This window comes from Tachyglossus aculeatus, chromosome 2 (assembly GCF_015852505.1).
Source record: "Tachyglossus aculeatus isolate mTacAcu1 chromosome 2, mTacAcu1.pri, whole genome shotgun sequence".
NCBI classification, from domain to species: domain Eukaryota; kingdom Metazoa; phylum Chordata; class Mammalia; order Monotremata; family Tachyglossidae; genus Tachyglossus; species Tachyglossus aculeatus.
Window position 1 is genome coordinate 34,044,109 of NC_052067.1, and position 25,709 is coordinate 34,069,817.

Consider the following 25,709-nt stretch of genomic DNA (forward strand, 5'->3'; position numbering starts at 1 on the left):
ACAGCGCTTAATAATAATTGTAATATTTAAGCACTTACTATGTGCCAGGCACTGTACTAAGCTCTGGGGTGGATACGAGCAACTTGGGTTAGACTGCATCCCTGTCCCTTAAGGGACTCACAGACTTAATCCCCATTTTACAGATGAAGTAACTGAGGCAATCAATCAATCAGTCGTATTTATTGAGCACTTACTGTGTGCAGAGCACTGTACTAAGCACTTGGGAAGTACAAGTTGGAAACATATAGAGACAGTCCCTACCCAACAGTGGGCTCACAGTCTAAAAGAGGCACAGAGAAGTTAAGTGACTTACCCAAAACCACATGGCCGACAAATGGCAGAGCTGGGATTAGAACCCAGAGCTCTGTTAAAGTCACATCTCCTCCAAGAGGCCTTCCCCTCTTAAGCCATCTTTTCCCCACTCTCACTCCCTTCTGTGTCTGTGCACGTGGGTCTGTGCCCTTTGAGCATTTGGTAATCACCTCAGCCCCACAGCGCTTAATAATTATTGTAATATTTAAGCACTTACTATGTGCCAGGCACTGTACTAAGCTCTGGGGTGGATACGAGCAACTTGGGTTAGACTGCATCCCTGTCCCTTACGGGACTCACAGACTTAATCCCCATTTTACAGATGAAGTAACAGAGGCACAGAGAAGTTAAGTGATTTACCCAAAACCACATGGCCGACAAATGGCAGAGCTGGGATTAGAACCCAGAGCTCTGTTAAAGTCGCATCTCTTCCAAGAGGCCTTCCCCTCTTAAGCCGTCTTTTCCCCACTCTCACTCCCTTCTGTGTCTGTGCGTGTGGATCTGTGCCCTTTGAGCATTTGGTAATCACCTCAGCCCCACAGCGCTTAATAATTATTGTAATATTTAAGCACTTACTATGTGCCAGGCACTGTACTAAGCTCTGGGGTGGATACAAGCAACTTGGGTTAGACTGCATCCCTGTCCCTTATGGGACTCACGGACTTAATCCCCATTTTACAGATGAAGTAACAGAGGCACAGAGAAGTTAAGTGACTTACCCAAAACCACATGGCCGACAAACGGCAGAGCCGGGATTAGAACCCAGGTCCTTCCGACTCTCGGGCCCGTGCTCTACCCACGAGGTCACACTGCTTCTCATTAGGCTCCGCTGAACGTCTCTATAAATTATTTTTATCAATGCACCTCTCCCCTTCTAGACTGTAAGCTTGTTGTGGGCAGGGAACATGCCTGCCAACTCTGTTGTATCATACTCTCCCAAGCGCTTGGTACAGTGCTCTGCACATAGTAAGTAATCCAGTTGATTATAAGGGATGCACCATTTAGTAATGCTAACTTTTCCGTGTACATTCCTAATTTTCTCTCTTTCTTTGCATGCCCTAATTCTTAGATTGTGAGCCCCAGGTGGGAATTATCTTAAATTCTTCTAAGCACTTAGCGCAGTGCTTCACACATCAAAAGGGCTGAAATGCCATTAAGGAAAAGAAAAATCCGAACTTCTCTTGAACCTGCTGACTTTTTTTTTTTTTGGCGTTCACAACTTCTTGTGGGATCAGATTTTCTACATTTACTCCCTGCTGTATGAAGAGTAGTTTCTTTTTGCTTGTTTTGAATTTGCCACATTTCTTCAAGCTTTGTAGACTGTCCACCAGTTCTCTTGTGGGAAGATTTGGTGAATAACAGATTCGGAATTTCCTCTGTCCACCATTTTGATGATTTTTGTAGACAGAATCACAATCCTTTTCAGTCTCTGACTTTCCCGTCTGAAGTCCTAAAACTTTCTAAGTCTGTCCACCTAAAGAAGCTTCTCTGTTTCTCTGATCACCTTCGTTGCTCTTCTTTGTACCTTCCCCAGCTCTATTCTTTTCTTTCTGAAATGAGGTCAGCAGAGCTAGGTGTAATATTCCAAGTACGTGGTTTTAGTGGCAAAAGTGTATTTTCTTTTGATTGTTTTTCTGTCCTCTTTCTGATGATGCCCAGCATATTGTCTCTGCTAATTTTACACCGATAGGGTGGCTCAGAAACTGGTCGTTAGCTTGGTTAAATGTAATAAAGTTGTCCCAGAGTTGTCTAGTTTGATTTATCCGAGCCCTATCTAATCATCCCCTCCTTTTCCTTCAGCTGTCTCAGCCATTTCCGTGCTCAGTTTTTTTTTTTATTTTTTTTGTGGTATTTTTTAGGCAGCTACTATGTGCCAGGGGTAGGAGCTAATCAGATTGGACACTGTCTTACATAGGGCTCACAGTCTTAGTCCCCATTTTACAAATGAGGTAACTGAGGTCCAGAAAAGTTAAGTGACTTGCCCAAGGTCACACAGCAGACGCGTGGCAGAGCCAATATTAGAACCCAGGTCCTTCCGACTTCCAGTCCCGTGCCCTCTCCACTAAACCATGCTATTTCTCAGTTGCACCTCTCCCAGAGGTGATGGGGATAAAAAGAGGAGGGGAAACCTACCAATTGTTAAGCCCCTGTTAAAGGCTTTGGTGGGGAGGAGGTTGGTTCTTCGTAGCTAAAAGGAGGCTTTGGGCTTTTTCTGCGGATTTCATTTATTCCCGGTATCTCTGGTCTCCATAACATAGGTATTTGAGGACTGATTGTACCAGAGACTCTTGGAGCTTTATGAACTCTTCCCATCGCCCTTCTCTTCATCCTAGCTTTCTCCCCGTTCTCCTTCATAATAATCGTCATCAAGATTATTCTTCTTCCCAGTACTTTTCCATTTCTACGGTGAATCTTTGCCATTTGTCAGAGGGGAGGTCACCTCTGTCTCCTTTTTCCGAGGGGAAGTTTGGGTCATTGACGTCCGTCTGGCTGTGAGAGTTTGGAATTCCCTCTGTAGGGTCACAGGTCAGCTCCCTGGAAGCACGTCAGTCCCCAGCCCTCCCAGGGCACAAGCCAGAAGTTCGACAAAGGCGGTAGGCACAAATCCAAAACCCAAGTTCAGAGTGATTTGTGATAAGAAAGGGGAACTGGAACTTCATAACTCTTTAGGAGGAAAGCCACTTCCTGTTTTGGGATTCTGTTGCCAACTTGTACTTCCCAAGCACTTAGTACAGTGCTCTGCACACAGTACGCGCTCAATAAATACGATTGATTGATTGATTGATTGAGAGACAAGAGCAGAAGTTTTTGAAGCCAGGTACCCTCCGAATATAAATAAGTAAAGGCAGAAGATGCTGGAATTTTGGTGACCTTAATAATGTTGTGTTGAGGTGTGTTTATGTGGGCACATCAATCAGTCAGTGGTATTTTATTGAGTATATGCTGAGAGCAGAACACTGTGCTAAGCACTTGGAAGAGTACAATGTAACAGAATTGAAGCCCCACTTTTCCTCATCTCCCACTCCCTTCTGCATCGCCTTGACTTGCTCCCTTTACTTCCCCCCAACCCCGAGCCCCATAGCATTTAAGTACATATTTTTTGTCTTATTTATTTGTATTGATGTCTGTTTCTCCCCCCGCGCCTCCCAGACTGTGAGTTCATTGTGGGCAGGGATTGTCACTGATTATTGTTGTATTGTTCTTTCCCAAGCGCTTAGTACAGTGCTCTTCACACAGTAAGCTCATAATAAATAGAATGAATGAATAGATGTGTTCCCTGTCCACAAGAAGCTGACAGTCTAGCTTACGTGTTCTGGGTACAGAAATTAGCTTATGGCTGAATGTCTCTCTACATGTAGAAAGCCTTCAGGTTTCATTGCAAAGTTTTCCTTTTCTTTTTCATTTCTGTTGCCTGCCTGGCTTATTTATGAAGAAAACCTTTTTTGTTTGTGGCTGTGTGGGTGGCAGCAGGCCTGCTTCTTACCTGTGGTCTTCCTGGTTGTAAAGTGTTGGGAGATGGTCATCTCTATATGTTGCCAACTTGTACTTCCCAAACGTTTAGTACAGTGCTCTGCACACAGTAAGCACTCAATAAATATGAATGAATGAATGATTTCCTTTGTGCTTTTAAGATGTTTATTACATGAAACAAAGTGGAGGAATTTACTGCCAAGGTGACCAGAGACAAGAACTCTGTCGGTCATCTGATTTTACCAGTTGAACAAACGGTTTAAGAGGTGGAGAACTGACATTTCCATCGCTTGTATTTCCTTTTCATCTTTGCCTTCCGTGTGCTCCTCTTTGCAGAAGTACTTGCAATATATTCATTTCTCCTACAACACGTCGCTCTTGTGTTTTGGCTGGAATGAGACAGGATAAATAGGGGGTGTTCTTTCAACATCATATGCCTTTCTCTGTTTGGGTGTCTGAGGGTCTGCCTCTCTCTTCTCCTCTGTTAGCTTATTTAGCAACAGGTAACTTATTTGTAGAAGTCTGTAAGCTCCCGAGGGCAGAGATCACATGTACTAATTCACAAGCACTTAGAACAGGGCTGTGCGCGTAGTAACTGCTCAGTAAATTATTTGGATATTTTCCCACCATTGTTTTGCCAGATGTGTGAGTGAATCTGTATGCGTGCTTCTTAGTTCCTGGTCTTGAAGATGCGATACTCTTCAATCTACAGCTTACATTTTACATGCTACAAGAATTTGGGAAGTCACGTTTAAAATCATTAATTTCCCATGAGTTACTCCTCTGACACTGGGATCTCACGCAGTCTGTGGGTTACTGCCCTTCTTTTCATTGGAGTACAGGTGGCTCATTTCATAAGGATCCTCCTGAATATTAACCTGGGAGGTTACATTGCATTATTGTGCTCTTCCCCACCAGCTCCAGAGCCATCAGTCAGTCAGCGGTATTTATTGAGTGCTTACTATGTGCAGCACACTTTACTAAGTGCTTGGGAGAGTGCAACACAATAATGTGACAGACATTCCCTGGCAGTCATGAAAAGAGTGTGTGTGCCCGTGTGTGTGTGTACACACTCACACAGCTATGTTCCCATCCTCTAATACATGATTTGTTTTGGGGCTTTTAGAAAGGTAAGTGAAATTAGCTCTCTAGGAATCCAGCTTGCAGGCATTGAAGCAGTGGGTGGAAGAGACATCCTGATAGCTTTTTTTCTTTATTCCTCGCTGGCTGATTAGGGTGTATGTCTGCAGAGTAAGTGTGTACCGTCCCTGCGGGGGGACAAAGAGGGTTGCAACGCTTTGGGAGCCCGATTCGCCTCTGCTTCGCCACTGATTAGATGTAAGGCAAACCTGAAACGCTTGGTATTATCTCAGGTAGTTATGGAGAGCAGCATACATGGCAGTCCAGGGAGGCTCCTCTGTCTTGTGCTGGGTGGGTGGACCTTTGTCCCACATAAGCAGCCAGCGCGGAGGAGGAGGCAGGAGGCGGCACCGCCCGTACCCGGCATGGCCCTTCCCTTTTTTTCCCTATTTTTCCCTTTTCCCCTGCCCGGACCCCGGAGACCCCGCCTGACGTTCGTCTGTCTCTGTGTCTCTCTGTCCGTCTCTGTGTCTCTGTCTCTGTCTCTCTTCATCTCCCTGTCTCTAACTCTATTTGTCTCTGTCTTCATCTCCCTGTCTCTCCCTGTACCTCTATTTGTCTCTGACTGTCTCCCTCTGTCTCTCTCTCTCCGTCTCCCTGTCTCTCTGTGTCTCTGTTTGTCTCTGTCTCTCTCCATCTCCCCGTCTCTAACTCTATTTGTGTCTGTCTCCATCTCCCTGTCTCCGTCTGTGTGTCTCTCTGTCTCCCTGTCTCTCTGTCTCTGTCTCTGTCTCTTTCCATCTCCCTGTCTCCCTCTGTGTCTCTCTGTCTTCCTGTCTCTTTCTGTGTCTCTGTTTGTCTCTGTCTCTCTCCATCTCCCTGTTTCCCTCTGTGTGTCTCTCTCTCCGTCTCCCTGTCTCTGCCTCTGTCTCTCTCCATCTTCCTGTCTCTCTGTATCTGTTTGCCTGTCTCCCTCCATCTTCCTGTCTCTCCCTCTGTATCTCTGTTTGCCTCTGACTCCATCCCCTGTCTCCCTCTGTGTGTCTCTCTCTCTCTGTCTCTCCATCTCCCTGTCTCTCTCTCTGTATCTCTGTTTGTCTCTGTCTCCATCTCCCTTACTCTCCCTCTGTATCTCTATTTGTCTCTGACTCTTCATCTCCCTGTCTCCCTCTCTCCATCTCCCTGCCTCTCTCTCTGTATCTCTGTTTGTCTCTGTCTCTCTCCATCTCCTTGTCTCTCCCTCTGTATCTCTGTCTCTGACTCCATCTCCCTGTGAGCCCACTGTTGGGTAGGGACCGTCTCTATATGTTGCCAATTTGTACTTCCCAAGTGCTTAGTACAGTGCTCTGCACACAGTCAGCGCTGAATAAATACGATTGATGATGATGATCCTTGACTGGGGCCTGGTCAGATGCAGCGGATGGAATTAGACCCCCCTCCTGGTTTGCCTTTTTTGGACTAGATTGCAATGTAGACTTGGTAACATGCCATCCTGACAGGAGGGTGTTTTATTTTGCAAGATTTCTATTTGACTGCAATCTCTATTTTTTTTTTTTTGATGTTCTTCAAAGCATTGGTAGAATCAAGCCAGATTATCGTGGTGTCGGGAAAAGTAACAGATGGAAGGAAGAGGGTGTGGTTTTCCATTGAAGCAGTTGCTCTTCAGTGGAACGACTGCAATAGTGCAAAAAGTCTCCAAGAAGGCTATAATTTAGGGTATGTGTAAGGAAATGTTACCAGGCTACCTTAAACTTACAGGGAATTGTTTCTGACTTTTGCATAGCCTAGAATGGAACATTTTTCAAAATCGACCTAAAACCGAATTATATATCGCCTGATCCATTGTTAATAATTTGGTTGTAATATAGTTCCCCAAGCCCCTAGAACAGTGCCCTGCACACTGGAGGCACTTACTAAATGCCATTGATGGATGGATTGATTGATCGTATAGCCTTCATCTTGGGTCAGGCAGAGAGGCCGTTGGGACCCTCCCCTGAGTGGATAATAATAGTAATGATGGTATTTAGGGGAGCAGCGTGGCTCAGTGAAAAGAGCATGGGCTTTGGAGTCAGAGGTCATGGGTTCAAATCCTGGCTCCGCCAGTTGTCAGCTGTGTGACTTTGGGCAAGTCACTTCACTTCTCTGTGCCTCAGTTACCTCATCTGTAAAATGGGGATTGACTGTGAGCCCCCCGTGGGAGAACCTGATCATCTTGTAACCTCCCCAGCGCTTAGAACAGCGCTTTGCACATAGTAAATGCTTAATAAATGCCATTATTATTATTGTTATTATTATCTGTTAAGTGCTTACTATGTGCAAAGCACTGTTCTAAGTGTTGGGGGGATACAGGTTGTCCCACGTGGGGCTCACAGTCTTCATCCCCATTTTCCAGATGAGGGAACTGAGGCCCAGAGAAGTGAAGTGACTTGCCCAAAGTCACACAGCTGACAGTTGGCAGAGCTGGAATTTGAACCCGTGACCTCTGACTCCCAAGCCCGTGCTCTTTCCACTGAACCACGCTGCTTCTCTCAGAACCCTTGGCCCCAGAATTGCTCTGGCCTTTCCAGTAGTCAGTCAGACAGTTGTATTTAGTGAGCGCTTCCTGTGTGCAGAGCGCTGCACTAAGCTGTTGGAAGAGTACAATATGAGAGGCACATTTCCTGCCCACAGCGTGTTTACAGTCTAGAGGAGTGACTGCACCCGGGCCCGCTGGAATCTAGAGCCGCAGCCTTTCGCATGGTGCCAGCGCCTGGCCTCCCCAAGGGTGGAATAAGAGCCCACCTACGGTCCCAGCATGTCCAGAGTGGGGGCTGTGGTCTTGGCCCTCGTCTTGGCCACCTCCAGAATGGTTTGCTATGGTAGCGCCCTCGCCACTTGACCATAATGCGGCATTGGCAGCAGCTTTAAACCACTGTGCCCAGAGGAACAATCAGCCCATCAGGGGTGTCGGTGGGAGGGCAAGAGAAACACCCCAAAGTGAGCAAAGATCAGGCGCCTTTACACTTCAGGTTGTCATAAAGCTTAGTACAGTGCTCTGCACATAGCAAGCGCTCAATAAATACGATTGATGATGATGATAAGCTTGGCCAGTGGCTGTCTTTTCCGTGGCAGTCCCTTCAGGTTTGGAGACCTAGTGGTAAAGGGGCAGAGGGACTGACCAAGGGAACTTTTGAGTTTTCTTTTTGTTATTCCCTCCTTCAGATATACAAGGGTATAAAAGTGGCTGTCCCAGACTAAGGAAGGGGAGGGGGAAAGATGTTTAGGGGAACAATAAGAGGCCAGGAAGCGTACTAGCCCAGCGTGTGCATTATTGGGCCACTACCTAAGTAATTATAGGGGGTAAAGCCAGTTTGACCTTTTCAGTGCCATTTATTAAATGCTTACTGAGTGCAGGGCTATTGATGCCTGCTGTTGCCTACTTGTTCTGTTTTACTGTCTGTCTCCCCCTTCTAGACTGTGAACCCGTTGTTGGGTAGGGACTGTCTCTTATCTGTTGCCGGATTGTGCTTTCCAAGCGCTTAGTACAGTGTTCTGCACACAGTAAGCACTCAGTAAATACGATTGAACGAATGAATTACTGCGTGCAGAGCACTTTCCACTAAGCACTTGGGAGAGCACAAGACACCAGAGTCGGTAGACCCGGAAATCACCATGTTAGGAATGTGAGTTTTGTTAACCACCGTGGACTTGACTCCAGAGGTTGAAAGTGAAGCCAAGCGGAGCTGAGAGTGGCTGGCAGATGTCCAGTCCTTTCAAATGAGGAGAAACTCTCTGGGGGCTATTTTTATTAACCGTAGAGTGGGTATCGTGGGGTGGGACCCATCCCCTTCGTGTTTGCTTCCTGTTGCAGAGGGGCAAGGACTTATAAGAAACTACGAACCGCTTTGTTTTAGAAAGCTACTCTCGAAGAGGAGATTAGAAGACCATGATGAATTAGCCCATTGGCATGGGGGTAATCTGACCAAAATAATGGTCACGGGCAGCTCTGGCTTCATGTACGTTGTGTGATTCCTATTTCCTTGTCTGAGACCTATTTAATAGGTCCCTGAAGGCAGAGAGTTTGGCAGACTCATGCTTTTATTTGGATGGATGATACCGACTACCATTTTGTGGCCCTGGTTTAGTGTTTTAGAGGTCATTTGGGGATTGGAAAGTTTCTTTGGCCGTCCTGTCTGTGAAAGGGGGTAGATGGGTGAGTAAGCATGCCAGTGAACTCTCAGGATGTACATTAGCCTCTTCCCTATTTCAGAGTCCTGTGATGAAGGGCCAGAAACTAACCTTCTGCTGTCCTAGGGTTGGTCAGACCTTTATTGGCTGGGCACTAAAGCCAGTTTTGGGGCTTCACATTTTAAGAAGGATGTGGGCTCAGTGGCTTGGTTGGAAAAATAGGAAAAGGAAGAAAAACCAATGACTGGAATTAGGATTCTGTCGTCTGGACCAGAGAAGGCTAAGATGTGACATAATTATGTTCTCCAAGCATATGAAGGTTTATAAAGAGAACGCTGACCAGGCAGCAGTTTGGCATTCCCATCAAGGATTAAATAAATGAGGAAATGGGACAAAAAACCCTTCCCATCTGTCAATGTGGGAAGGGGCAGTCACGTGATTTCCTTCCTACAAGGGAAGGTCTGTGCTCAGCCATGCTTTATCACGTGTTGTGAATGTGGAAGTTTCATGCGCTCTGGGAATGGCAGGGAGGCTGAGGGTGACTCCCAGAGAGGCAGAAAACGAATGTTGGTTTAGATGGAAAAAAAATACAGATTTGAAAGGCTTCGGTAAACCTGCCTCAGCAGAAGACACTAATATTTTATAGCAAGTTGAAGTACATCATCTCATTGTCAGATGAATCCTCCTTATTCCCTTTAGTCTGGCATTTTCAAGGAAGCCTTTATGTTGAATTTGACAAGGTGCCAGATGGACATTTGCTGTGTAAAAACAAAAAACCCAAATCTGTTAACCTTCTGTATATTTCTTTGCCTCTCGTGTAAAATTTGGCCACAGCTTTTATGTTATTTTTTTTTTGTGGGGGGGCGTTGGTTATGGCAGGACTGACCCAGTAAAGTCACTCAGGATTCAAAAATAAACATTAGTAAGAAAGTTCTGCGTTTGTATTGGAAGTTAGATTTGAAAAAGCTATTTGTACTTACCACTCTGGGGATTACCACCTCACCATCAAACTTCCTTTCCCCTTCCTTTATCCCTCACCTTCACTACCTATAAGTTTTTATCTACTTGTTTTTTGGGCAGTTTTGTGATTGCATTTACAGAAACGTGTTAATGGATTTGGGGGCCAAAGAGTGACCATTTTTCTTCTCACCTTTCCCTCACTTCCCATTATTAACCTATGCCTTATATACACATATTGAAGACGTTCAGAATTTTTTTCTCCTCTAAAGCTCAACAAGAGCTACAATAGCCTTGGAAGGGAAGTTCATTATGGTGTTCCCTAAGGAAATGAGTAAATGAGTAAAAAAGAAACTAATCCCTCCGCTCTTCCCCCAAATCCACTGCTGTTTTAACCATCTGGAAAATTGTAGCGGGCCTGGCAGGGCAGGAGTCTTGCCCAAGGTCACGCAACAAAGAAGTGGCAGAGTTGGGAGTGGAGCCCAGGTCTTCTGGCACGCAAGTCCATGCTCTTTCCAATAGACCACATAACTTCTTTAGGCCTTGAGCAGTTTTTTGGGGTTTTTTAAATTCTTTTCGTTTGAATAAAGCCTTTGATCTCCTCAACCTGATGGAGAAAAGTTATCCTAAGGCTCTGACGAAGGGTAGGGGGAGGAAGGCGCGACCAGTGACAACGCAGGTGGGTTCTTGGACCCTAAATGCCGTAGGGATCGTGAATGAGAAGCTTGAGAGATCTGGGTGAATGCAGGAAGGGGTATGAGGTTTGATTTTGGAGGAGATGTTTTGAGGGGAAAGAAGCAAGATTGAGCGTCTGCAGCGTGGCTCAATGGAAAGAGCCCGGGCTTGGGAGTCAGAGGTCATGGGTTCAAATTCCGGCTCCGCCACTTGTCAGCTGTGTGACTGTGGGCAAGTCACTTAACTTCTCTGGGCCTCAGTTCCCTCATCTGTAAAATGGGGATTAAGACTGTGAGCCCCCTGTGGGACAACCTGATCACCTTGTAACCTCCTCAGCGCTTAGAACAGTGCTTTGCACATAGTAAGCGCTTAATAAATGCCATTATTATTATTATTATTATTATGATAAGGCAGAAACAAAGGGAAAATAATGTGGGGATATCAAAAAATCAAGGAAGTACTCATTTTGTGGGAAAATTGTATTAAAAGTGAAGAGGTGGGATAGTCAATAAGCAAACCAAAGGGACAGAAAAATGAAAGGTCAACCTTCCACATACCCTCCCTTCCATGGGGCCAACAAACAGTCCGATGATGTATACTTTTAAACAATTACAAATAACCTACTAATGTTATGGAAAACTGGTATTTCCTCATTTTTACTTCTCCCCGGTTTTAATGACAGCTGCTTAATTATTTTCTCTCTCTGTAAGAACAGAGCAGGATTGCTCAGTGATTAATAGGTAAAGAAAAGCATTCATGCGTAGGATTTGCAATTTAGATTGCCCTGAATGTCTTCAGGAGGTATCCTGTCATTTGCTTGTGCTTCTGGTACCAGGATTTGGGATTATTACCAAAAGGGGAGCTTGTTTTTCAGTCCACCTGGGAGAAACAAAATCTCGTAGCAGTCCAGGGTTCGGGTGAGAAGATACGGAGTTCTGTTTTGGGCGTGTTAAGCTTGAGGTGACAGGAGGACATCCAGGTAGAGACATATTGAAGGCAGGAGGAAATGCGGGACTGCAGAGAGGGAGAGAGATTTGGGAAGCAGCCGCATAGAGGTGGTAGTTGAAGCCATGGGAGCAAATGAGTTCTTCAAGGGAGGGGGTTTAGATGGAGAATAGAAGGGGACCCAGAGCTGAACCTTGAGGGCCCCCCACAGTTTAGGGGGTGGAAGGTAGAGGAAGAGCCCACGAAAGAGATTGAGAATGAGCAGCCAGAGAGATGAGGAGAACCAGGAAAGGATAGCATCCTTGGCGGTTTTTGTGGTAAAATATGGTATTTAAGTGCTTATTTGGGTGCCGAACACTGTACAAGACTGTGCACAGTCCCTGTCCCACATGCTACTCAAAGTTCCCTTACATCCCGATGTGCCATTAGCCTTGCAGTTTGGAATTCCACACCTCAGTGCTTGGGAGAAACCCTCTGTATCAAGACAGTTTTGATCCATTAATAGCTACTGGGAAGCAGCGTGGCTCAGTGGAAAGAGCCCGGGCTTTGGAGTCAGAGGTCATGGGTTCAAATCCCGGCTCCGCCAACTGTCAGCTGTGTGACTTTGGGCAAGTCACTTCACTTCTCTGGGCCTCAGTGACCTCATCTGTAAAATGGGGATTAAGACTGTGAGCTCCCCGTGGGACAACCTGATTACCTTGTAACCTCCCCAGCACTTAGAGCAGTGCTTTGCACATAGTAAGCGCTTAATAAATGCCATCATTATTATTATTATTATTACTGGCAATTTTACAGGTGTGAAATCTTGTTATTTTTTCAGTGCCCGTGTTGTGCAATCACAGGTGAAAACATGAGGGAGAGAGACATACCTTCAGAACCATCTTCCTGTGCTTTGGAGCCCCACTGGTTGATGACTGTTTGCTTTTCATTAGTTATTGAGCTCCCACGATCTCTTAGGCGCTTGGTAGAATACCCACGGCATGGCTCCTACACAGTGGGAACTCTGGTTTGTTTTGGTTTGTTTTGTTGTCTGTTTCCCCCTTCTAGACTGTGAGCCCACTGTTGGGTAGGGACTGTCTCTATATGTTGCCAACTTGTACTTCCCAAGCGCTTAATACAGTGCTCTGCACACAGTAAGCGCTCAGTAAATACGATTGAATGAATGAATGGTTCCAAGGAGCAACAACTGAATCTTAAATTATATATCAAGCTAAACAGGACTGGCTTTTCTTCTTGAAGAATATGTTGTTCTCTGATTTGGGGCTAGGTAAATACATGGTTTTAAATATGTGGTGGTGTTTGAAGCAGTGGATAGGTTGCACTTCAGTAAGCAGCTGTGTTCGCAGGAGGGTCATTGCTGCCCGTCCTGTGGAACGAAAGAAAAAAAACGTGTAAATTATGTAAGTGGGAGGCCTGGAGATATCCACAACAGAGCTTCATTCGGGTGTTGCTGAATTCAAAAAAATCCTCCCACACTCGGAAAACATTGAGAACACAAACATATTTGTGGAACTTACTGTGCTATCTGGCCTGATTAATGATATAAATTCAAGTTCTACTTAGGCAGATTTTTTTTTTTTTTTACCCCGTCACTGTGGCACCAAGTGTTCATTTCCGGTGGTTTTAACATGCCGCAGGATTCCCGAGGGATGCGAAGTGGGGGTCAGAAGCAGCCTGCCCTGTGGAAAGAGCACAACCCGGAGCTGGGATTAGCCTGAGGCTTAGGGAATTACCCTGGGGGGGTAGGCTGGGGTCCCCCCTGGGGCTGGTGATAGAAGAGCCTGCTGCTATTCCAGCTTTCAGTTGACCCCCCTGTTACTGAGAAAGTGAGGCTTGGCTGCCCTCCCAGCCCCACGCCGGGGAGGGAAAGGGGGGGGGTCCTCATCCTGCTCTGTGTCCTTGGCCAAGTCATTTAACTTTTCTGGGCCTCAGTTTTCCCATTTGTAAATCGGATTACAGTTTTCCCATCCGTAAATGGGGCAGGGACTGTGTCCTGTTTGCAAATACTGTGTACAGTGCTTTGCATAAAGTATGCACTTGAATACCATTATTATCATTATTATTGTGAACCTCATGTTGTAACCTACCTCTCTTTGGTAAAAGATGTCTGTTACACTTGCTGGTCCGTTGGGCATTAGTAGCATTATGCTGTTGTCAGAGGACATATCCCTTTTCTCCTAGCCTACATCACCATGAGAGTGTTTCCAAGTTGAGTAAAACAGTGCAGGCATTAGTTGTGGAGGATCAGTGGACCATGCTCTTGTGGAAAAAATGCCAGAGACATATATACCGCATCTCCTGTAAGTGTTGCCCTGGTACTACTCACGTTGAAGGCTGAACTGTTTGCACAGGCTGAAGATTTTGCTTTGAGGTGGTGGGGAACAGTTTGGCCTAGGTGTGATCCTGTCCGCTTCCTGGGTTTGGTGTGTGGTCTCACTGATGTGCTTCTCTCCTTTAGGCCCAGCTTGAAGCCCAGAAGGCAACTCAAGATTTTCAGAGGGCTACCGAGGTGCTCCGGGCGGCCAAAGAGACTATTTCTCTGGCAGAACAACGGCTGCTAGAAGATGACAAGCGGCAGTTTGACTCGGCTTGGCAAGAGATGCTTAATCATGCCACTCAGAGGGTACGGTCAGTGCCTTGTGTGCCGCCTGGGCAGCCGGGAGGTAGACTTTGTTTCCTCTCTCCTTTTCCTCTCTCCTTTTGCTCTCTCCTCTGGACATTGCACTAACCTCAGGGCTGGGGCCAAGGAGACGGCTGCACGGACCCTCGCAGCTGGAGCCGGGCTTGTAGACGCGCACAGGGGTACAGGGGGTTCACAGGGCAGGTCTTGAAGAGCTTGTGCTATTCCAGCTTTCAGCTGACCCTCCTCTGGGTGGTTGAGGCAGGGCTGCCTTCTCAGGCCCATCCTGGAGAGTTGGGGGGAGAGGGACCCCATTTCCTCCGGAGATCGCGGATCAGGAAATTGGAGTTGGCCTTCAGAACAAAGGATCCCCTTTGTTGAATCCAGTTGTTGCCCTAGAAATGGGGGTATTTCAGACTAGATTGACAGCAAGAGGGAGAGGACTGAGGAACCCTGAGGATTTTTTTCCCAGCTTGCTGAGTGACCTGAGAGTCACCTGCAGCTCAAGTTTCCCGTCACCAAATTGGACTAATATTACTGGATCCCGGATTGTTAAGCAAGTGAAATCCAGAGGGATCTCTTTACGCTCTTGCTCATAACTGGGCGCTTGTCTGCGTTGCCAGTAACGATGGGGAGGCAGCCGCGAACCAAGGAGAAGATGATCCAAAGTGCACTGTTCTTTGAGGACTGTTTGGATGTAGAGCCGCTGGTTTTACAATTATAGTGAACTTCTTTATTCTTCCAAGGCATCTTTTAGGGTAGGGCTCTGTAGCACAGTGGTTACACATCCAGAAGAGGGGGGAGATCCTCAGGGCTAAACATCAAAAACGAAATACAGGCTTATTTGTTTTAAATTGGCCCAAAAAATGTCTTGCAGGGAAGGGTTTTTTTGTTTTGTTTTGTTTTTTCCTTTCCTCCTTGAGTTGAGAGGATTGTAGCTTCTTTGGACAAATTTGCTTGCCTATTGCAAAAAGATAAAGGGGCACAGTGAGAGATAACAATTTGAAATCTGTAGGGCAATAAAATTTAAGAACTTACAGTGGAAAAACAGCCAAAAGGATTCGTTTGGAGGGTAAATGCTTCTATAATAATAATAATTACGGTATTTGTTCAGCGCCTACTATGTGCCAAGGACTGTTCTAAGTGCTGGGATAGATACAGAGTAATCAGGTTGTCCTACGCGGGCTCACAGTCTTAATCCCCATTTTACAGATGAGGTAACTGAGGCACAGAGAAGTTGTGGCTTGCCCAAGATCACAGAGCGGATAGGTGGCGGAGCCAGGATTAGAACCCAAGTCCTCTGACCCCCAAGCCCGTGCTCGTTCCACTGAGCCATGCTGCTGTTACACGAGAGAGTAGGGAAATATTACCAAATTGTCCATCCTGCCTTGCAATTGGAAGAAGAAGGCCTGGAATAGAAAAGACGGACTGGAATTGTCTGTAGCTGGTTTTCCTGCTCCCGGATGGAATATCTAGAGGGTGTGTTTGCGTCTCCACTCTCTAAGCAGATGAAGGTGACACAGGGGTGGGTCACCTCCCTCTCATCTCCCCTCATCTCCCTTGAGACAGAATTATTTTTGTCCTGTTCTGACAAATCAAGTTTCTCAACCCTTTCGATGCAGAAAGTAATGGAATAAGCCGATTAAAGACTTGGAGTAGTAAAATTAACTCCCCTCCCCAGGGAAAAGCGGAATATATGATTTAGCAGTGTGGTGTTAGCAGAGGAGACAGGCTGAGTATAATTAATGGAGAAAAGACCCGGAGAGGGGCGGTGAAGTGGGGGCAGCTACCTCACCGATGCCCATCTCTGTTGGCAAGCTGACACCGAGCAGAAGAAGTGTAACCACAATCAATCAATCGTATTTATTGAGCGCTTACCGTGTGCAGAGCACTGTAGTAAGCGCTTGGGAAGTACAAGTTGGAACACAGGCAGAATGGTGGGGTGGAGGGCACTAATGCTAAGAAGCTCAGTGGCTTTTGCGAGCTGTTAGGACCCCTAAAGTGAGGACCCCTTGGATAGAAAGGGCCCATTGAAGTGTGTGAAGTCCTCATGGGAAGGGAGCAGGAGGGAGTTATGCCAAGTTGCCCTCTGGCACTGCTCCAGGGGAGGGACAGATCTGGCTGGGGGAGAGAGGCCACACTCATCGAGGGAGGGAGGAAGCCCAGCAGCTCAGTTGTGTCTGTCATCAGGTCCGTGAGCCCACGGGCTCACGGTTTTCGTCCCCATTTTCTAGATGAGGAAACCGAAGCCCAGAGCAGTTAAGTGACTTGCCCAAGGTCACACAGCAGACAGATGGTGGAGCCGGGATTAGGGCCCAGGTCCTTCTGGGTCCTGGGCCTGTGCTCTTTCCGTTAGGCCACGTTGCTTCTCAGTACGGTCTGTACTGTATAGTACAGTCTGTAGTACAGTGTTCCTTAGAGATGCCACTGGTGAGCCCACTGTTGGGTAGGGACTGTCTCTATATGTTGCCAACTTGTACTTCCCAAGCATTTAGTACAGTTCTCTGCACACAGTAAGTGCTCAATAAATATGATTGATTGGTGAGTTAAGACCTGAGTTAAGACCTGTATATATGTATATATGTTTGTACATATTTATTACTCTATTTATTTATTTATTTATTTATCTTGTACATATCTATTCTATTTATTTTATTTTGTTAGTATGTTTGGTTTTGTTCTCTGTCTCCCCCTTTTAGACTGTGAGCCCACTGTTGGGTAGGGACTGTCTCTATATGTTGCCAACTTGGACTTCCCAAGCGCTTAGTACAGTGCTCTGCACATAGTAAGCGCTCAATAAATACGATTGATGATGATGATGAGTGAAAGCACCGAGAGAGACGGAGAAAGCGCGTGGAAGGGTGTTTCCTTAAAGGCTTTTTGCCATTTCTCAGATTAGAGATCCAGGAAAGTGGATGGGCGTGGTAACAGGGTCCTGCTAGGCTTTGAAACAGAGGGACGTGGGATTCCACAACAGTCAGCGGGAGTCCTTCTTCCAGGGAAGGCAGACAGGAGGAGGTGGACAAGATGATTCCCCAAGTCCCTGTAGGAGTTTACAGGCAATGAAATACAGATTCTTGGTTGAAGGTACTCGGTGTCTTTCCATCAGTCAACCAGTGGCACTTATTGAGCACCTACTGAGGGCAAACCACTGTAGAAAGCACTTGGGGGAAGCAGCATAATAGGAACAAAATGCAAGTTCCCCACGGAACTTACAATCTCTTGAGGGAGAGAAGCGGATGAGATTATTTCCTAATAGGCTCCTGCGGGAGGAAGAGCAAGGATATTAAAAGGAAGTTGTGCCTGTATTTCAGTCCTGTCATTTTGCCTGTTCAAGAATGATGGTGAGCACCATTGTTTCTCCTCTGCCTGATCCTGCTCTCCTCCCCCTCCCCGCCGCCCCAGCTCCCTTATTTGCTCTTTCCCTTCATTTTCCCCCAATCCCTCCCCATCCTTTCTGTCAGTGCCCTGGGCCCTGATGCTGAGCTTCCTCACATATACCATTCCGGTTTCGCTTCCAGATCAAAACACTTTGTCTTTGTATCAGCACTTCACATACCCTTCTCACTCACTCCTGCCAGCTATCAGCCTTCCTGCTGAGAATTGCCTGGGTTGCCTAGGAAACCTAACCAAGGCCACGAGCGAAGGCTTGCTCTCCCTCAAAATGTCAGGGAGCAAAGCCTCTCTCTTTAGTCACAGAATAGATGTGGGGGAGGGACAGGGAAGGAGGGATGGAGGGAGGGAGGGTGGACCAGACCCCTCAACCCTGCAGGTTCGAGCATACCCACCAGCTGTTTCCCTCTGACTGTGGGAGATGATGAGGCAGTGGTTGGGTGGGGGCTGGACTCTTTTTATCAGAAATTGGAGCGTTTTCCATCCTGATTCCCAGGGCTTCTCATGCATGCGTGTTTTTTAAGGGCATCTAAGCTTTTTTTCTGATTTTGGGGTAGATTCTAAAAAAAGGGAGGGGGAGAATTTGTTGTGTTGTAAAAATGGCCTCATATTTAAGATGAAACCAATCTTTTTGGGTTCCTTGACGTAAACCTCTGGGTTTCTGAAAGTGTGCGATTTTAGGGTGACTCTTTGTTCCTCCTAAAGGACCTAGGTGTGGAAAGTTGAGGGAGAGAATACTCCAGGCCTGGGTAGGGTTGGTTCTGGCCTTCTTCTGGCCTTCTTCAGTCCAGCCATTGCCAGGCTGGGCCTGTGGCATTAGATTGAGAATTGGCCTTTTCCTGTTGCGAGTCTGCCTCATGTTTTGTTTTGTTTTTAAAATAGTATTTGTTAAGCGCTTACTATGTGGCAGGCACTGTACTAAGCGCTAGGGTAGGTACAAGCTAACCAGGATGGACACAGTGTCTGTCCCCTAGTCTTAATCTCCATTTTACAGATGAGTTAACTGAGGCACAGAGAATCTAAGTGACGTGTCCAAGGTCACACAGGAGACAAGTGGAGGAGCGGGGATTAGAACCCAGGCCCTCTGATTCCTAGGCCCGGGCTCGCTCCACCAGGCCGTGCTGCTCCTTCTTCAGTGGAGCCAGCTTGAAGTTCATCCTGCACTTTTTGAGTGAGCCTCCTCCAGGATCACTCTCTTGGTTGCTCCTTTCATTCATTCATTCATTCATTCATTCATTCAGTCGTATTTACTGAGCGCTTACTGTGTGCAGAGCACTGTGCTAAGCGCTTGGAAAAAAACAGTTCAGCAACATATAGAGACAATCCCTACCCAACAACGGGCTCACAGTCTAGAAGGGGGAGACAGACAACAAAACCAAACAAGCAGACAGGCATCCTTTTCACTGTTTCTTTAAACAACCAGCCAAACCCGGGCACTGAATTGTAAACTGCGGAGTAGAACTGGGTGCTTTTGCCCAAAGCTGTGTGTATGTGGGAGGGGAGAGAGGAGGAGGGGGCCTGTTGGCATGGTTTTCATTACTTGTCAAGCAAAGTCCATAAGCGAACACACTTCTCTTTATCTATCTTGAAGCTACCTTTTGAATTGTTTAACGCTTACAAATGGATTCAGAGGGCGGTTTTTATTCACCATGCCAAATTTTCCCTCTCTGTTAATGTGCCAGGAATCAGTCTCCTTGCTGACCTCCCTGCCTCCAGTCTCTCCCCACTGCAGCCCATACTGCACTCTGCTGCTCAGGTCATTTTTCTACAGAAATGTTTGGTCCATGTTTTCCCCACCCCTCAAAAACCTCCAGTGGTTGTATATCCACTTCTGCATCAAACTGAAACTCCTTAACACCAGCTTTAAAGTACTCAATCACCTTGCCTCCCACCTCCCCTCACTGCCCTCCCACTACAACCCAGCCCACACACTTCACTCCCCTAAGTCATTCATTCATTCAGTCGTATTTATTGAGTGCTTACCGTGTGCAGAGCACTGTACTAAGCACTTCGGCTTCTCACTGTACCTTGATCTCATCTATCTCATTGCCAACGTCTCGCCTGTGCCCTGTCTGGCCTGGAACACCCTTCCTTTTTGTATCTGACAGGCAATTATTCTCCCCACCTTCAAAGATTTATTGGAGATACAGCTCCTGCAAGAGGCCTTCCCTCATTAAGCCCTCATTTCCTCTTCTCCCATCCCTTCTGCATCACCCTTGCACTTGAATTTGCTCCCTTTTTCACCCATCCCTCAGCCCCACAGGATTTACATACGCATCTGTAGTTTACATTAATGTCCGTCTCCCTTTCTAGCCTGTAATCTGTGTTGTTATACTCTCCCAATTAGCACAGTGCTCTGCACACAGTAAGTGCTCCATAATAATAATAGTGCTAATAACTGTGTTATTCGTTAAGCCCTTACTGCGTGCCAGGCACTGTGCTAACCACTGGGATAGATACAAGGTAATCAGGTTGGACACAGTCAATATCCCGCGTGGGGCTCACAGTCCTAATCCCCATTTTACAGATGAGGTCACTGAGGCACAGAGACTATAAAGGTCGCACGGCAGACAGATGGCAGAGCTGGGATTAGAGATAGGTGGGTGAGTGATTGTTAATTCACTTTTGTCATGAAACACAGTTGTTTGGCAGGATCTGTCTTACTCCACGTGCTAAATGTATTTCTGGTCCATCACCAGTTGGCCTAAATCACCTCCCCCAGCAGGCAGTTGGCACTGCATCGGGGGCATTGACGACCCTCTGGGACAAAGAGCGGAGGGTGTGGTCTCTAGCCCGAAGAGAGGCAACTGGTGGAGATTAGCCTTGAGTTTGCTGCTTTCCACCCAGCCGCGCGCCAGGGTGGGTACGGGTCAGGATGTGGGATAGACATTGCCCGGTTATTGTCCACACACTTGTCCGCTTGCCTGAGGCAGCTGGAATTCATCCCCGTCAGGCCCCTGATGGAGTCCCGGCAGGAGGAGTTCCTGTGGACCACGTGGGAGGAGGAAGGCTGCCGTGACTTGGAGGGAAGTTCCCAGTGAGCCCCCGGGAGAGGGGCCCGACGTGTGGAAACTACTTGGGGTGGATGCCAGTTGAAGTGGAAGTTCTTACCTGGGCCAAGATTGCAGGGGCAGGGCAAGATACTTCTTCCCACCCTAGTCCCGGGAGCAGCCCTGTAGAGAGAGCTGGGGTGTATTGTGAAAGAAAAAGCTTAGAAAAAAGGTCAAGGGGTAAAGTCATCCAGGAGTTTGGGGCAGGGCGAAGCAGCTCAGGTTCTCTTCTCTGTTTTCTTTCCTCTTCTCTCCCTTAATCTTGTGTACTGTTAACTTGTGGTTCTGTACGGGTTGTTTATGATGGTCCTGTCAGCCTCCCTCCGCTCTGTGCCGTTGGAGGCTATCACCGGTGATTAACCCTGCCACCTCCATCTCGGTAGCCCATCAAACTTCAGCCCTTTCACACGGTGACCTGTTCGCCTCTCCGGGAAGCAGTTTAGGTGAGGGCAGATATTGAAATTCTTGGTTAAAATAACTGTGTGTCTGTGGGCTTACTAAATTTATCCATACCCTCTTGGGAAACGCCAAGTTGCATTCTTGCAAACCTGTATTCTGCGGCATGTACCCAGACCGAGGCCGTGCTCAGGCGCTGCTTTTTTCTGAAACTGGGGCTCGCCGGAGCGAAACAGGCCCCAATTACTGGCCAGCTTCCAGCTTTCTAGTGGAAATGTAGAGTGAAAATGTGCACTCTGGAGTCCCGAGTTAAAACTGTGTTGGCTCCCCGGATGTCTCACTTTGGTTTTTTTCAAATTAGGAAGACAGAAAAGATATTTTTTGGAAGTTCATTTTAAAGGAAAATTCCACCTGCTCTTCGCTTGTGAAAGTGTCGTAAGATGAATTTGGGGTCTGTTCTGGAGCATGACAGATGAGACAAAGTCCTGAGACTCCAGAACCTCAGAACCTGGTAGAGGAATTCAGCCTAGTGGTAATGGCTTGGCCCAGGGCCATTCACACACACACCCTTCATCCTGCCAGTTTTGTTCCCACTGGGGCACAGACAGCACTGACCAAGCATGCTGCGGGGGGCCCTTTGCCGTCTTCACCTACGTTATCCGGCTTGTAGCACGGGTCACTCTCTCTGCTCTTTGAAAAACTCCAGGGGTTGCCCATTCCTCTCCACATCAGTCAGAAACCCCTAGTCTTTGGCTTTAAAGCCATCAGATCATCTGTACCTTTTTCTCCCCCCAACTCCTATTCGTGTATGTGTTCTTCCGTTACACTGTACCTCCTCCTCCTCCTCTTTCCTGCCACTGACCTCTTGCTTACGCTCTTCTCCCCCACCCCCTTCCCATCCAACAGGCCACTCCTCTCCCTGACTTCGAAGCCCTCTTGAAATCACATTTTCCTTAGGAGGCCTTCCTTTGTTAATTTCTAATCTCTTCCCCTTAGATATCATCTAATCCCCATAGTACTTCTACATGTCTTTATATTTTTATTTCGTTTCTTCTAATCTGAAACTTATTTTAGAGTCTGTCTTCCGTACTAGATAGTAAACTTCTTGAGGGCAGGGATGGCAACTAACTTGTATTGTACTCCTCCAGCTATTACAGTGCTCTACATAGAAATGCTCAATAAATTCTGCTGATTGACTAGGATGAGAACTCAGGTCTCCTGATTGCACGAGCACCGTTTTATCCAGTGGGCCAAAAGCAGGGCTATAGGATCGGCAGAAAAAGTGGACCAACAGGTTCCGGGGCTCCTATGCAGCTGTGATTTGTTCTCTTGAAGGTTATGGAGGCAGAACAGACCAAAACCCGGAGTGAACTGGTGCACAAAGAGACTGCCGCCAAGTACAACGCCGCCATGGGCCGGATGAGACAGCTGGAGAAGAAACTCAAAAGGGCAATCAATAAATCAAAGTAAGTTTGCAATCCTAGACCATCCCTCCACTAACGTGCCTCTGGGTATTTGATGTCAGTGTTAGCGGGAGGCCAAGTGGAAATGCCATTCTTTGCCATTTGAGCACTGTGCGGTAATCCTTCTTGAACTCTGTGTGTATGTGCACGTGCCCACCCGCGCATATCCGTGTGACCGTCACTCATCCACGCCCTACCAGCGATTTGATTACATTTTGTTGTCTGCAGGCAAAGCGGACAACATTCTAGAAAAACCGCCTTTTGAGTGAAGTTTTTCACTTCATTTTGAGAAACCCTTGCATAGTACAGGAATCCTTTTCTGTCCCCCTCATCGCCTACACCTTTGGTTTCTGAGGCATTCAGATTGGCAGAACACATTTTAGTACTGGCCCCTGGGGTGAAAGGCCACAGTTTGCCTTGTTTTGATCAGTTGGTCTTAGGCCTGGCCCACCTGCGAGTTACCGATGGGCTCCTTGGTAGGCACGGACAGAGGCATTCCAGCCAGGGACGGGCCCCTCTTGGTGATACATCCTGGAAGGCAGCCACCGCAGACAGGTGTAGGGGACCAGTTTATTCCCTTACCTCCCACCTCGAATTTCATGATGGATTTTGGAGGATCCAGCTCTCTCTTCTCCTGGAACCTGTGAGTGTGTGGCCCAAGGAAGAGAGAGCGGTTTGTAATGAATGCGTTTTCTATCCCAGAATGCCAACGATCCACAAGGCATGGGATTTTAGGGGCTAGAATTCTGCAAAGAAGAGGTGGGACACTGGGCACAAACCGACTAATAAAAAGACAGAAGATTCTTTGATTTAGTCAAGAATCTCTGTGTCCCATTAGTGCAGTAGCTGTACGGAGCGAGCCCGGTATCTCTCTGCTCTGTCTCTGGTTTCCTCTGCCCTCGATCTGCTGAGTTGCCCAGAAGGAACTGCAGCACCACCCGGACCCATTGTCTAAGCTGAACAAACATCTGGTGTCACACGTTTTGGAGGAAATCCGGGAGAGGCAGCGTGTTGTTTTCCCCTTCCAATAATCCTACTCACTGAAGTATAGAGGCCCGGGGCAGTTTCTCATGTGGCGGAAGAGAATGGGTGAAGAGCCATCCCCACCCCCTTGTCCTTTTCCTGCAGGAAAACTGTGATGGTAGGATCAGACTGGGCTCAGTCTGGCCAGCTCAGAATTAATCTGCATCAGGGAAAAGAAAGGAGGTCTTGGCATGGTTTCCCAGGGAGGAAACTGGTTTGGGGTTATTGGCTCCACTATGGAGAAGTCTGTGTTTTCCGGTGGGTTCAACTGGGCCTGCTGTCGGCACTTCAGTGCTGTAACTTACGTCGTGAAGGCTCCTGTCCAGGGCCTCGGAGCAGGGAGAGTTGTCGTAATCCGGCTCCCTGGGTTTGTCGAGTAGGTGAAACAGCCTCTTGGACTCTCTGCAAGTGCCTCTTGAGAGCTTTTGGCTTTTGGTATCCCAGGTCAGTGAGTTATTTTTGTTCCCGCTTAGTGTGATGGAGTGTTTGCTGTCTTGGACGTGAGGCCTGATTTCTCATCAAGAACTGGTGAAAGCTCCTTCTTTGATAGCCACAGTATGGTTACTGAGAACAGCAAGCAGGGAGGATCCCCACTAAACTGCAAACTCATTGTGGGCAGGGAACCTGTCTGCCAACTCTGCTATACTGTACTCTCCCAAGCGCTTAGTACAGCACTCTGCACTTAGTAGATGCTCAGTAAATACCATTGATGACAACGTGGGGGTGGGAGAGGAAAGTGAGGTCAGCTTCTTGGAAGCCAGAACCAGAATTCTGGGAGAGCTTAGAATGGGAAGTTTAGGAGACCAGTGCGGGGAAATAATGATAGAATTTATTTAGCCAGCGCTTACTCTGTGCTAAAGCCCTGGGGTACCCGATAAAAGATAACCGGATCGGACACAGGTCCCTACCCCACAACCGGGCTCACAGTCTAAGAGGAAACTGAGGCCCAGAGAGGTTAAGTGACTTACCCAAGGTCACACTTTAGCCAAGTGGCGCAGCGGGGACTGATTCCCCTAGAACGCACTGCCTCCTTATTATAAATAAAGCTGGGAAGGAAAAACAAACACTTCACGTACAAGATGGGCAAAGATTAGCTGCGCGCAGTTACGGTAGGAAAGGCCCTTGGGATCATAATGGAGAGTAAGCCTAGCAGGAGTCACACCTGAAGCACCTCGGGTGTTCCAGTCAGTCCAGGAAGTAGTTTCATAGTACCCACCTATCTCCATCCCTCACGTAATTGGTGTATAATGCCTTCAGAGTAGGTAAGTTCATTCACGGGTGAATGTTTAGCTCTACCCTCCCTAGTTTCACTTCATGGGTCAGCCTTTGCTTGAGGGATTTTTTTTTTTTTTGGCAGGAGGCGGAGTTAGGGGATCGGAGGACAATACACAGAGTTAAATTTGTAAGACTTTAAAAATCTGTTTAACTTTCCCCTTCCCTCTTAAGTGCAAACCCCTGGAGTCCTTTCAGTAGCTACCAGGTTGGGCAGCCCAGGGCTCAGTGTGCTTAGTGGAGCAAGGCAGCCTGCAGACGTGGTCACAGCAAACAGGGAGGGATACCAAAGCTCTCATCAGGGGCTGGCCAAGGGTAGCCCTGGTCCTCACCTTCCTGGAAAATTGCTCTAACCCTTGCTGTGAATGATTCTTTTTCTTTACTTTCTTCCACAGGCCTTATTTTGAACTCAAGGCCAAGTACTACGTACAGCTGGAGGTGGGTATGACATTCTGATCCCCCAACATGGGATAGTTTCCCCAAATTGTGAGTCTCTGAGCTCAGTGGTGTGCAAACAAGTGTATTTGAGCAAGAGGGCCTCTGAATATATAGTCCTGATGGTTCTGTGGGTTGGCATGGTCAGTTTGGAGTCCAGAAGCTCTCAAAACAGCAGCAAGAGTAAAAAGCGGGGAGCACTTTTCTTCCTGCTACCTCCACTGGTATTTTTCAAGTCTCCCCGGACCCATAACCCTCCCAAAGTGAAGCACTCCTGGTTCATAAATGGTGTCTTCTTCAGGGAGGGCAGACGGGCTCGGCCGCGGGATTGAGTGAAAGGAGCTTGGAGTGGAAATCCGGAGCCCAGATGCTAAGGCTTTGGGCACCATTCGAGTCCTGGGGTGACTGGAGAAAATGACCCCCACGGACCAGGCCCGTTTAATCAGGCGG

General features: G+C 47.3%; 1 protein-coding gene across 1 annotated transcript in view; it reads left to right on the forward strand.

Annotated features, from left to right (window-relative positions):
* Positions 1-25,709, forward strand: part of SH3BP5 (SH3 domain binding protein 5) — a 68,408-nt gene that overhangs the window by 35,294 nt on the left and 7,405 nt on the right. The window contains exons 4-6 of the mRNA XM_038740434.1: positions 14,066-14,230; positions 22,402-22,532; positions 25,220-25,262. Of these exons, the coding sequence (XP_038596362.1) occupies positions 14,066-14,230; positions 22,402-22,532; positions 25,220-25,262 (339 nt within the window). The remainder of the gene's footprint in view (positions 1-14,065; positions 14,231-22,401; positions 22,533-25,219; positions 25,263-25,709) is intronic.